Source organism: Palaemon carinicauda, chromosome 8 (genome assembly GCF_036898095.1).
Source record: "Palaemon carinicauda isolate YSFRI2023 chromosome 8, ASM3689809v2, whole genome shotgun sequence".
NCBI classification, from domain to species: Eukaryota; Metazoa; Arthropoda; class Malacostraca; order Decapoda; family Palaemonidae; genus Palaemon; species Palaemon carinicauda.
The window spans coordinates 103,127,299-103,141,184 of NC_090732.1; the positions used below are offsets into that span (position 1 = coordinate 103,127,299).

Here is a 13,886-nt window from a genome sequence, read left to right on the forward strand (position 1 = left end):
GTCTTATTGGATTCCCTGTGCTGCTTTTTAACAAAAAAAGTCCTTTGGAGACCAAACAGCACCCTAGCCCCAAAAACTTTAATACAGTAGTATTTCACATTTTAATAGTTAATCTATTCTATAAATTATACAGTAATATTTTTTTTCATTATTAAACTTCAACTAACATATCCATAACTTAGACCCACACAAGGGTCAGAGAAGCCAGTCACAAAAACTTCAACATACAATGAACTCATGTTTATAAATTCCAAATACACTAGCAATAAAAATTACAATATAGTGCCTTGCTTAACACAGTATATAAACCTTTGACTAATAAAAAAAAAACACTAAGAATACAATAAATGCAAAATTTAATGTACAGCCAGTATACTCCTCATGTAAAGATAACAAAGGAACATCCACAATAGAAATATAAAGGAAATAGTTCATAAATACTTTATGGTAAGGTCTTCCTTCACAAAAATTTAAATTGGTTTAATTCATTTTATACAGGTAAAAACTATAATTGAATCTTGTCTGTCTATGCTTAATTAATAACAGAATCTCTGGATTTTTGGACAGAACGAATATAAGACACTGGTGAAATTTACTATATGGGAAGTAAATACCTTTACTGAAAGTATGCTAAATAAACTTTTATCTTTATAAATAATATTACAGTAGTGAAGTATTACTCAAATATACCCTTAAGAATAGAACAAAATTAAGGTCCGATGTTCTTTGGAATGTTTATGAACAAACAACCCTGGAAAAAAAGTTGATGCTTTTTAAATTAAGAAATAAGTCTTCTTGACTTGAGCATTCGTTCTAATCGTGCAATTTTGCTCATTTCATGCTCTGGGCTTTGTACAGAACTTGACACTGTTGTGTTTACAACTTGAGAAGCCTGATTTATCATTGGCTGCACAGTTGGAGTTTGACTCCCACTACTAGGAGCAGCAGGATTACGTAAAGGAGACTCCATAGCCGGTGCCATTGTGCGTTGTCTATAGAGTTCTAGTACTGATGCTCTATCTTTTACTCCCCTCATTTCTAGTACCTGTTAAATAAAAACAGAATCTTAGTAATAAAGTTTTTTGTTCCCATACTTGCCTGAAGTTCATATTTTTTCTCTAGCTCGGTTTATAGATGTTTACCCACCAATTTATTAATTTTTTTTCTCATTTTCTTTCCTTTCAAAAGATGCATTCTTCTAGTAAAGTATTGAAACAATCTAGTGGTTAATGGTAAGTAGTGTCATCTGTTTCACATTATTCTGTTTGGAAGTAAAAAATGTTCCCTATGCCTTGACATCAAATGTCAGAGGGAAGGAGGATGGGCAGGTACAGTATATGAACAAGAGGTGAGTATAGATATAAAAAAAAAATATTATTAAAATTTGTTTATTTCTACAAACCTTCCCTGGTGTTCATATTGCTGATTCCCTCACTTTGATGGAGGTGTCCAGTGAAGGGAACAGATAAGTCAATAAGAAATCTAAAATATACAGATTATTCAAAATTCTCTGCTCAATTGGTCTAGCTTTATAGAAATCATCTCAAAACACTGTCTGAAATATGGGAATTGAGATTATTTTTATAATGATATTTGAAATTAAAAAAAAAAAAAAAAAAATTATGACATAATTGAAGTAATTTTTTTTTTTTTTACATCTATAGTGCCGGCAGTCACTATAGAACCTGAAGCCCAATAATCTTGATAAAAAAGTCGGAATTTTTCAAGATAATGTCCATCGAACAGCTACGTTATTGAACAGCCTCAAAAACTTTTTTTTTTACAACGAAACATTTCAGCAAGGATTAAGGGATGTAGGTTTACTTATAATATCAACAGCCTTAATCTTCAAGACTTTTATAAGATTTGGGTCCAACCTGGGTGAATTTCTGTGACCAAATCTACAACTGGAAGTGACACTGCATCTTTGGACAGAGGAATAATCAGAATTCTAACCCTATATAGCCAATTAGGCACACTACCTATAATGTGCATAATTTGCTTAAAATATACTGATTGTCTTATACTGGATGAATATCATTATTTTCAGAAAAAAATACTGTACTTACAAGAATTTCTAACGAGAAGTGAAAAACAAATTGCAACAGACTCGTCTTAAAATGATTTAGCTCTGATTGAAGACAAAAAAAGATGAAATCGCCTTATGCTCCTAAAGCCCGCCTTAAAAGATATTGCTCGCAGTCTGTTAGGAGTTTTGCTATTAAATTACAATTTTTCTTTAAATTTAACCTAATTATGCAAAACCACATACAAATTATGAAAAGTAGACCTGATCACTGGAGGACTTTTAATACTGATAGGCTTAAATATATGTTATAATACCTGAAAAGGAGAGGGCTATTCCCAGATACTTAAGTACTAAATTAAGAATTGATCTATACCTTATAAAGGCCGACATTGGCAATTTTTTTCATAAAATTTCAACTTAAAGCTTTAGATATAAACCTGGCTAGTTCTAGAGTTTGATACATTCTTACACTAACACTATCAAAATAATAATAATATTATCTTCAATATAAAATAATGATAAGACTGTCTTTAGCACCAATAAAGGATAATCTAGTGGGTTGTGAAAACCCTAGATTTGAGAATGTGATCAAAAGTCTCTAGGTGATTACATATAAAACTGATATCTTTGGATAAACTACTGTTGAAATGGATTGTTTGAGCAGATGGATTAGTGTGTCAACCTTCTTGGACACTTTGACAGGAGATGGTCCAGATCCAAAACTAACTTCCATAGTTTTTCAAACATGGCTACTAAGAGTCACTGTGGTTCACAGATAGCCTAAACTTTGTTTCACACCTAAAAGATCATGGTAATATTATGTAATGTGTAAAGACCTATATTTTCATATAGTGTACCTAATAGGGTAACTATCTTTTATGCTAAGGTATCCCCAAAAATATAAAATCAACATGGTAGTTCATTGTCTGTTGAAACTGTAAACATGAATATGTATGGGCATCCCCACTCTTTCCAAATTTCTACACATAATGTCACATTTAGCGCCAATCAGTTTAGAAACAATAGACTTTCTCTGCTTAGCTGAACTTTTCGTTTATGCTAAGAATTTTAATTTGATCATGCAACATATTTCCCAGGGAGATAACTTGCAGCCTATGAACTCCATAAGATTTATCAAGATAATTTGTTGAATAAGATGACCCAAAAGCAATTCATATTTATCACAGTGCATAGGATTGCCAACAACTCGCGGTCAACAGACCGACTTGATTTCTGGTAACCCACTAAGGAACTATTTCATCAGTTTGGCTACATCTTTATCTACAACAAGACCAAAATAGGTGAATAATTGTGTCTCAGAGAGACAGTATAATAATCAAAGTACTGTATATAACACCATTGAGTCAAATACCTATACTTTATCATTATTGCAAATTACACATAGGCTGACACATCCTGCCTGAACTAACAGTACCTCACTTATTTGGAACAGGGAGGATGACCTTGTACTCCTTTGGTTTTGGATGTTACCTAGTGACGATGTATATCTAATGACACCGTTATGGACTGCCCTACCACCATTGGTTCATGATCTACTTTTGATTATCAAAGGATAACAAATATCAAAACTAATTATCTGGACCTAATCTACTTTAGTAAATTGAAAACTTTAAAGCAACCAATATATAGATTGATTATTATTTGAAGATGAAACTTTCAAACTAATCATATACTGTATATCTTTTCATACAACAAATGCCAAAAAGATTGAAAGAATACTATATCATTAAGATCTTTGCTATAACAATCTGTAGGTTCCTTGCAAAGCAGAAAACAGATCGTAATCCGAGAATAGAATGACAATAATCCACCTAGTAAGGTAAAAGACTAGCACTAAAGGGAATTTGAATTACCAGCCTTATTATTACTATTATTATTATTATCAGAATTATTATTATTATTATTATTATTATTATTATTATTATTATTATTATCATAATTGCTAAGGTACAACCCTAGTGGGAAAGCAGTATGCTATAAGCCCAAGGGCTCCCATAGGAAAAATAGCCCAGTGTGAAAAGGAAATAATGAAATAAATAAATTACAAGAGAAGTAATTAACAATTAAAATAAAATATTTTAAGAACAGTAACAATATTAAAATATATCTTTTATATATAAACTATAAAAATTAAAAAACAAGAGGAAGAGAAATAAGATAGAATAGTATGCCCTAGTGTACCCTAAAGCAAGAGGACTCTACCCCAAGATAGTGGAAGACCATGATACAGAGGCTATGGCACTACCCAAGACCAGAGAACAAAGGTTTGATTTTGGAGTGTCTTCTCATAGAAGAGCTGCTTACCATAGTTGAAAGTCTCTTCTACCCTTACCAAAAGGAAAGTAGCCACTGAACAATCACAGTGCATTAATTAACCCCTTGAGCAAAGAGCAATTGCTTGGTAATCTCAGTGATGTCAAGTGTATGAGGGCAGAGGAGAATATGTAATGAATAGGCCAGACTATTCGGTGTTTGTGTAGGCAAAAGCAAAATGAGCCGTAACCAGAGAGAAGGATCCAATGTAGAATGGTCAGGCCAGCCAAAGTACCCAATATCTCTCTAGCATTAGTATCTCCATGGGTGGCTGGTGCCCTGGCTAACTTTTAGCATTTGGGACTATTTATAAATCTTAGCCAGAAAGAACTACCATATACACCTTAAGACATTTCTTTGGCTTTATTAAATAGTTTATCTGAAAGACTTTTACTAAACCATTTTCCTAATGACTACCTACTACATATATTAACTGATGTGTATTGGGTAGACTCTTTCAAGCAGGTGAGGTACTATGCCCTACATTTATCATATAGGGGGAAAGACATGAGATGATGTAGCCGCTGAACTTGTAAGCAAACAATATACACAATCCTTCCCACAAGATGCAATCAAACAGATTTAGTATTTATACAAGAAAAACAATGAGGCATATTAGACCATGTTTGGGCAGCCACCACAGGACCTATTGAGAATGTCTAGGTTTCTGTGGGTTATGTCTTGCGGGTAGTGGGCGGTGAACGGTGTTTGACGTTTCCACACTCCCGGTTGCAATACCTTCATCACAAAAAACTTCTTGAATGCCAGGGAGGGCCTCATTCCCCTGACTTCATGTGCATGGGGGCACCGATCAGCAGAAGAGAGGTTAGGTGAACGTGCTCTCTCTACAACCTGTCCGATCCAGGAGGATAATGAGTCCTTTAAGATTCTCTTCATAGCTCTCCCCGTGCTAACGAAGAGCCTGTTGATATGAGGTCGGGCTCTTCTCGTTCTTTTTGAGATATAACCTCAGTGCCCTCACAGGGCATAATAACAGTTGATCAAGATCATATGTTACATATCAGAAACCCTCAATCCGAATGGGCTCGAATCTGGGATCCGCTACAGAAGGATTTTGAGTCTTAGCTACAAACTCAGGGACAACACTAAGCGTAACTTGCTTCCATCCCCTTGAATGGTCAATGTCGTAGGAAAGACCACGTGGCTCGCTGATTGTCTTTGCATAGGCCAGAGGTAGAAGGAAAGCCATCTTTAGAGTCAAGTCTTAGTCTGAGGCTTGACGGTGAGGCTCACAGGGAGACAGCAACAACGTTCCAAGAACGTGGGCTGACTTCCGGCTGGGGAGAGGTATGGTCAAAGTTTCATATGAGGAGTGACAATTTCGTCGAGGAGGACATGTTAACTCCATTCAGCTCATGGATGCCGAGTGATAGCCTTTCACCACCGACACTGAATAGTGTTTTTCCTTTATGAGGTACAACAAGAACTCCGCTATTGGTGTCCAACACCCACCAACTCAGGTCTCTATTCTGCTCCACTCCCATTGGCACTAGGGTGCCTCGTGGGTCTCTGTGCTGAGACCAATAGGTCTTCAGCTGCCACTGTAGAGACCGAATATGGAGGCGGCTGTGAGGTACTAACTTTTCGGGAGATGTTAGGTACCCCAGCAGCCTTTTCCATGATGTGTTGGCAATTCGTCTCACGAGAGAAAGCTCTGGGGTATATCTCTCAGCCTCTTTATCCTATCCTCAGATGGAAAGATCTTGCTTAGTGTGGTCCTGACTATCATCTCTAGATATACCATGTCTTGGACCAGTTGCACATGTGACTTCTCGCGATTTATCAAGATCCCCATATCCTGACAAAAGGCGAGAAGCTTGTCTTGGTGGAGAAGAGACTCCCTCGAGTCTACAAGAATCAGTGAATTGTCTAAATAACTAAGGAGGTGAATGCCGTTCTTGTGTGCCCAGGTGAATACTGGAGTGAATACCCTCATGAACACCTGCGGTGCTGTGAACAGGCCAAAGCGCAGTACTTACGAATTGGTATATCTGTTCTGTTACTGTGAATCGTAGGTACTTCTTTGATGTAGGATGTGTTGGAATCTGGAAGTACGCATCATTTAGATCCAATGATATCATGAAGTTATGAGGTCTGACCGGCTGTCTGACTGTTTGTGCCGTCTCCATCTTGAATGGAGTCTGTTGGACAAACTCGTTCAAGGCAGAGAGGTCGATGACTCGTCTCCACCCTTCAGACACCTTTTTGACAGGATATAAGCAACTGTAGAAGGCTGGGGACCCTTCCGGGACCTTTTGGAGAGCGTCCTTGTCTAACATGGTCTGGACTTCAGCTTGAAGGACCTGTTCCTTCACAGATTCCTTCGCGTAGGACTCGGTTATCGTTGGAAACAGGGTCAGAGGAGGGGAAGGCTGGTGAAATGGACAGTGTAACCCATTCTCAATACAGAAATCGACCAAGTGTCTGTTCCGTAATGCATCCTCACAGGGGTTTCCTATTTCCTCTGACCTTTCTACCCACCTCTGGGTCAAAAGCGACATTAAAGTTCCTAACTTTGCGCTGCCTTCTTCTTGGCAGCACCTTTCTTCTGGTTTTGGGCCTCTATTGGGGACTGTCTCTGCGACGGAGGTGCCAAGTGATAGGGGAGAGAGGTAACAAATTGCTGGAGGAGTGAGGTGGGCCCTTGCGCACTGGCAGTAAGGTGTATTCTACCCATTACAAGGCAGATACCCTAGACGCAGTCTAACTCGGCAGACTCCGGCCTAGCGTAGCGAAATGTGCTTTGCTGTGCCCGTAAGCAAGGAGGAAGAAAAGATGCCAACCTTCTCCCATCCTTGTCATCCAGCTCTAAAAAGCTGAGGTCCAATGAACTAAAGCAGGGCAGAGACGAATCCAACGCTCTTCGGTGGAAACTCAGTGACGGAGACTACTCAGGAGAATACCGTCTCTCCTGCGGATAGGAGGGATGGTCAACCCTTTTCACTCCTGACGGTGTATCTCCTTATGGGCGAGGGGATGGGATAGACGAACAAGAGGTAGTGAAGGGTTGTCTTCCCTTGGAAGGGTAGACTGACCCGCCCCACGCCTGGAGGCAGACCTCCACCTGCCTCCTCACTTCGTTTCTCTTCCATCCGAGTGAACTCGGCCAAGGGTTGTGGTGGCCTAGTGGTAGCGTCCTTGCCTGGTGATTGCCATACTGGGGTTAGTGTTTTGCACAAACTTGTTTTTTCCTTTGATCACTGCAACCTCACCATCCTTGTGAGCTAAGGATGGGGGGTTTGGGAGGAGCCTATAGGTCTATCTGCTGAGTCATCAGCAGCCATTGCCTGGCCCTTCTTGGTACTAGCTTGGGTGGAGAGGAGGCTTGGGCGCTGATCATATGAAATATGATCAGTATCTAGGCCATTGTCCTGCATGATAGGGCAATGTTACTGTCTCTTGCCTCTGCCATTCATGAGCAGCCTTTAAACCTTTAAAAGATCGGCTCTGTGAACTTCCTCTGAAACATAGCCGAGGCCAGTCCCTGAGATTGCAGTATTTCTCGACGAGACACTCCAAGGAGTGCTGCTCAGCTGCTCACGTCCACTTGCTTAAGCAAGAATGAATGTCGGGGTGAGCAGAAGAGGAAAACTCTGCGCTTCAGTGTGCGTGCACACCTAATAGCAAGACTTTTTGCAGCTTTTCCTACTATGGAGGACCCATTCCCCCTAAGGAAGGTTACAACAGACAAACTGCATTGTCTGACAGAGACTTCCCTATGGCGGTGACCAGCGCTGACTTGCTATGGGATGCAGCAGAGGACCCTGACATGCAAAGTTGACTCAGCGTCACTTGTGCGCCGCTTGTACTCGACCGACCCGCGGAAGAAGCCGATTGAGCAGTCAGAATGGTGAGATCGAGCCGACGGAGAAGACGGCGAAACTTTTCCTTTCGAGGTTGACTTCGAAGAGGAAGAATCCCTTTTACCCTTCTGGCGCCGACCAAACCTCAAACATTGGGAGGGCAACCACTCCCTACATTCAGCAAAGTGACTTTGTGTACAAGTGTGACCTCGACACGCAGGACATCGGTGCCCTGCGTGCAGGACAAACCCGCATAATTCGGATCCTCATGGGCACTCACTCGTGAAAGAGGGAAAGTAAAATAACAAATTTGGAAGTAATTTGTATTTTTCCTCATGATACAAGCCTGTAATTATTGATAGGGAATATTACTTTCAGCAAAGCTGAAATACGAGCCATTGGATTCTTAGCAAGGGTTAACCACCCACCCGGTAGTTGACTAAGGGGGTAGTAGCTACCTTGCTCATTCACACACCTTGGTTGAGAACCACTTTGCTTGGAGGTAGGACTTCAAGGGGGACTGGTGCTGGCGGGCCAATCTGTATAAATAGCTACAGGTTTGTATTGTTAAGAAAAATACAAATTACTTCTAAATTTGTCATTTGTTTCGTCACTAAATACAGACCAACGCTATTTATAGGGGATGACTTACCCTTTAGGTGGGTGGATGTCCTTGCCAACTGGCTTTTTGGCTTTAACCTAGGCTTTTCCCCTTTATGTGTTTTGCTGTTTTGCACATAATTGGTGGAAACCCTACACCGTGCCCGAGAAGACACAACCACCTCTGGGCTGGAAGTTCTTCTTATCTGAGGAATGGTCTTGCTACTTTCCCTAGCCTCACTACCCTGTTGTCTAATGGGAAGACTTTCAGTTGATTGGTGTCTATGATCAGATCTAAGTATAACAGTCGTTGAGAGGGAAGCAGTGATGACTTCTTGAGGTTTACCATGATCCCCAGATCTTGGCAAAGCCTCAGAAGTTTGTCTCAGTGTTGAAGAAGGGTTGCCACCAAGTCTGCTAGAATCAGCCAGTCGTCCAGATATCGTAGGAGACAGACGCCGATTCTGTGAGCCCAAGGTGATACTAGTGCAAAAACTTTCAAGAAGACCTTAGGTGCTGTGGAAAGATCAAAGCACAGCACCTTGAACTATCATTTCCTGTTGTCTAGGATGATTCTTAGATACTTCCTTGAAGACAGATGGATTGGGATCTGAAAGTATGCATCCTTTAGGTCCAGTGTACACATGAAGTCCTGTGGTCCTACCACTTGTCTGACTGTGTCTGCCGTCTCCATGCTGAATGGTGTTTATTTGACAAACTTGTTCAGAGCTGAAAGGTCGATGACTGGTCTCCAGCATCCACACGTCTTTTTCACAAGACAGAATCAACTAAAGAAGCTTAGGAAGTTGTCGAGGACCCCTTAAAGGGCACCCTTCTTCAACATGGTCTGGACTCCTTTGCGGATCTCTTCGCATAGGAGCTTGATGGAACTGGAGCCTTGATCAGTGGAGGGAGAGATTGTTTGAACGTGATACGATATCCTGAATGAATCACGGACTCTGTCCAGAGTTCGGCCATGGGCTGCAGCTACCTCTGCCAGCGGCGAGGCAGGCCTCCCCCCACTGGTGGACAGCCCAACATAACAGTTGCAGCCACGGCCGCCCCCTCTAGAATTTTTCATCCATGAGAGGACTTGGCACCCTTCCGCTCTTTGGCTGGGAAGGGCTTCTTAGACACCTTCGTATTAGCCGTTGTAGCTGCTGTCCTGTTCGTTGACGGTTTTGGCTATTGGTGTTTCTTCTTCACAAGAGGTGGTTAATAGGGACGGGATGTCATCGCCCTGTGAAAAAGGGAGTCCTGGCTGGACTTCCTCCAGCTCTCTGCAACCCGCTCGACGTCTTCTGGTCTGAACAGGGAGGAACCATCCACAGTTGATTTTGTAAGTCTTTTAATCTCATTCTGTGGAACCTGACGGTGAAGCAAACTAGTCAACAGAAATTTTAAATCAGGCACAGTTCAACTGCTTGCTTCCTCACAATACAGCCAAGCTCCGACAAGTATTGCTAACAATGCAAGTTATCTGGTCTATTCACCCTGTATTGGCCTCAATATTGGTCTTCCTCTAGGATAAACATACAACTACTGGTGAATGTTTTGTAACAAAACCTTAGGACCTTAACATGCACCTCAAAACTCACCGTAAGAAAGAGAAAATTTTCCTAATGTTTTTATATCCCTGATATGGATGCCTACACATTGGGCAATATTCATGGAATTCATTGCCCCAGGTGATTATTTTCAGTTGCCCATTAGATTTCAATACCTCCTTGTGCCCTATATGTTCCACCTGCACTCTGAACCAGTTTACTTCTGGTACCCTAATGTTCCATCTACCTCAGGGAGGTTGATTTTGTTTGAAGCTTCAACTAAGTTCTTGTTTTTTTATATTAATGGCAGAGTTATTTGAAATTTTAAGGTCTTGGAAGCTGATTCTTGTGAACCTTTATTTTACTATCATTTAGCATAAAAAGGCTAAATGACTGCTGTTTTGGATATAATTGAAAAATCATTCACAAAACAAGGATTCTTGACTGCACTTTCACCCTTTTCCAATAAAATAGGAAGGATATGCAGTAATTCCTCTTAATACGAAAGTTTCTGTATCACGAAAAAATATTTCATGGTACACAGAGATTTGCACAGCCGCTGAAAATTTTAAAATTATGATGCCACGAACTGCAAACTCGCCACCACTGTCCTACTCTCCCATTGGTTATCTCCCTGTCTTGATGCTAGTTACCGCCGTAACATCTTGCTCTCCTATTTTATATCAATGAGTACATTTTCAAGTTAAAAAAACATAATGAACAGTACGGAATTGTGTGTATGTACAGTAAGTACGTATGCACAATGATACTAAGCCTGTCAAAACATTAGCGATATAATTTCTATCATATCGATAAATAAATAACAGATTGTATAATTTTTTCCTCATAATGTCATGAATAATTATTTACAATTAATTTTATATCAATATGTGCATTTTTAAATAAAAACCCACAATGGACAGAACTGTATTGTATGTACGAATGCACAATGCTACTATGCATATCAAATACATTAGCAATATATTTTCTTTAATTTTGTTACATGACAGGTTGTAGCATAATTTTTCTATTAATGCCATTATTATTTCTTCACCATTAATTTCATACCAATAAATAAATTTTCAGATAAAAAACCACACAATGAACAGAACGGTATTGTATGTAGGAACGCACAATGCTACAACATACTTTATATCAAAACATTAGGATATATTTTTCATTAATTTCGGTAAATAAATAAAAGTTAAAAAAGCTACTTACTGAAAATATTAAGGGGACCGGCCGGAATATCAATATATAGGGGTATAGGAAGAAAAACATAAAATCCTAAAAAACTGAGCTTGTATGGCAATGGAGAATGCGTATACAAAATATTTGGTCAAAATTCCTCTTACTTTTATTTTGAGTAAAAGCAACTCAATAAACCATACACATTGTTCCTTACAAGAAAATGCAATATTTCTTCGGTTATCGTAAATTTTGATAATTATTACATTTTAATGTAAAAGAAATTGTAAACCATAACATCTGCATAACTTCCACGAATAGCGGATGGTGTATTACACCCTTCGCCCTTCAGTCCTACCACATACCTCAGAGAGAGAGAGAGAGAGAGAGAGAGAGAGAGAGAGAGAGAGAGAGAGAGAGAGAGAGAGAGAGAGAGAGAGTGTACATGCCTGAGTTTGATCTCTGACATTCAATCGTTTTTTGTTTGCTTTCCTTGTTTTCGGCAAGAATTTTATCATTTCAATGAGGAAAAGACAATTTCAAGGAAGAGATAATTCACTCTATCAAGAGTTCCGATGAGGGTAATATCGGTAGTGGAGAGAGAGAGAGAGAGAGAGAGAGAGAGAGAGAGAGAGAGAGAGAGAGAGAGAGAGAGAGAGAGAGAGAGAGGAGCAGGCGCCTTGCCTCACGGGAGTCAAAAGAAGCAAGATAGTGAGGAAAAGGATCTTCACATGTGATTGAATTATGATAAATAACTTTGTTTTCTTTTATTTATACCCCCCCCCCCTCAAAAAAGGAACATAACATTCATAATAATCATGAATTATTAAAATACAAAGAAAAACTTTGAACGGCGGTATCTCAAAACTATACTTATTGACCTTCAAATTCAAGTCTCCCATAATTTTAAAGATATAAATTTAGCTTTGAAATTTGGTATATAACTTAGAAATACATTATAAAACAGTATTAGGTTTATAGCGTGTAGTAATCCCAGATCTTAGTAATAATTATCAAGGGATGAGATAGAATTTGAAAAACTCTAATTTTCAGGATAAATCGCCCTAGCGTCGCAAAACTGAATGTCAGAGGCAAAAGTCCTATGCAGTTTGGAGATGCCCACCTTACTAAGTTGTATGAAGGTTAAAGTCTTGTCATTAAAAATCGGCATTAACTGCCCAGCTCCCTAAGTTCTACAAAGTTCACATAAATATTAACATCAATGAATCTTGCTAGCATTACAATTAGATGGCTTAAACATGTGTAAAAATTACATGTAGGTTATTTACTGACATATCACCAATAAATATTAATTGTATTACTGAACTAAATAGTTACTTTTACATATATGCACAAGTTGAAGAAAACAGGCTATTTATACATGATAGAAAACGTAAATTTCTATAATAAGGGTAACTTTAATAATAGTACAGCACATAGGGTACTATATATTTCGTATATATACAGTATTGTACTGTATGTATTGCAGTATTTTCCCTTTATTATTGCACTATGTTCTAATAACTACTTCATTTACAGGTATTAACAGTTAGGTTAGGTATACTGAATGATTCAAATGTATTTGGCTGTATTTCATTGTTTATGGCTTTATAATAAAATTTAATGTGGTGCTTTTATGGGGTTTGGAACAAATTAGGTGATTTACATTTAAAATGTGGCTCATCATACGAAAACAATCACGATATGAAAGCCACTCCGGAACCAATTAATTTTGTATCTAGAGTCATTACTCCATCATTTTGCGAGAAATGCTTTCAACTATGGGTGTATAATTACTCTTAGTATTTGGTAATGAATCCCATGAAGAGCGTGATAGAGCATACACCTAGAAAGTTTTTAGAGAAATACAACCTTTATGGTTTAAAATGTTCTTTTAGGTCTTCCCATCTAATTTTTTGGTCTCTATGTAATAGCACATATTCCTGATTTTCTCCTGTTTTACGGTTTGGTAGATGGGAATTACAGAAAAAAAAAGGTTAAAAAAGCTGGAAATTGCTGGCTATATTTTGAGAACTATAAAGGGCAAGGCAGTATGATTTTTTTTCCTGATCATCTCCAACTATTGGGCTACTGGGCTAGGAATTTGGGGACAAAGACAGATCTATTACCTTATATTGTGGGTTTTGGTACCATATTTTGGAAGGCAGCAAAAGTTGCCCAAAAAGTTTAATTAATCATATAATTTATTTTATGGATATATGTTGATAATGGACAGATTAGATGAAAGTTTCCCTTTATATATGACAAAACTTCCATTAAAACCACAAAAATTACCTTTTGGAAGTCAGCAATAGTAGCATCGGGTAGAAGACGATGGAACTTATCAACCAGATCACCATGTGT

The 13,886-nt window shown here is 38.8% G+C and overlaps 1 protein-coding gene across 1 annotated transcript in view; it reads right to left on the bottom strand.

The window, feature by feature from the left end:
• Nucleotides 1-225: 225 nt before the first annotated feature.
• Vps53 (vacuolar protein sorting 53) overlaps nt 226-13,886 on the bottom strand; it is a 363,462-nt gene continuing 349,801 nt past the window's right edge. The window contains exons 18-19 of the mRNA XM_068378791.1: nt 13,818-13,886; nt 226-1,045 (exon numbers count right to left, since the gene is read on the bottom strand). The exon at nt 13,818-13,886 is cut by the window's right edge and continues 21 nt beyond it. Of these exons, the coding sequence (XP_068234892.1) occupies nt 779-1,045; nt 13,818-13,886 (336 nt within the window). The 3' untranslated portion in view covers nt 226-778. The remainder of the gene's footprint in view (nt 1,046-13,817) is intronic.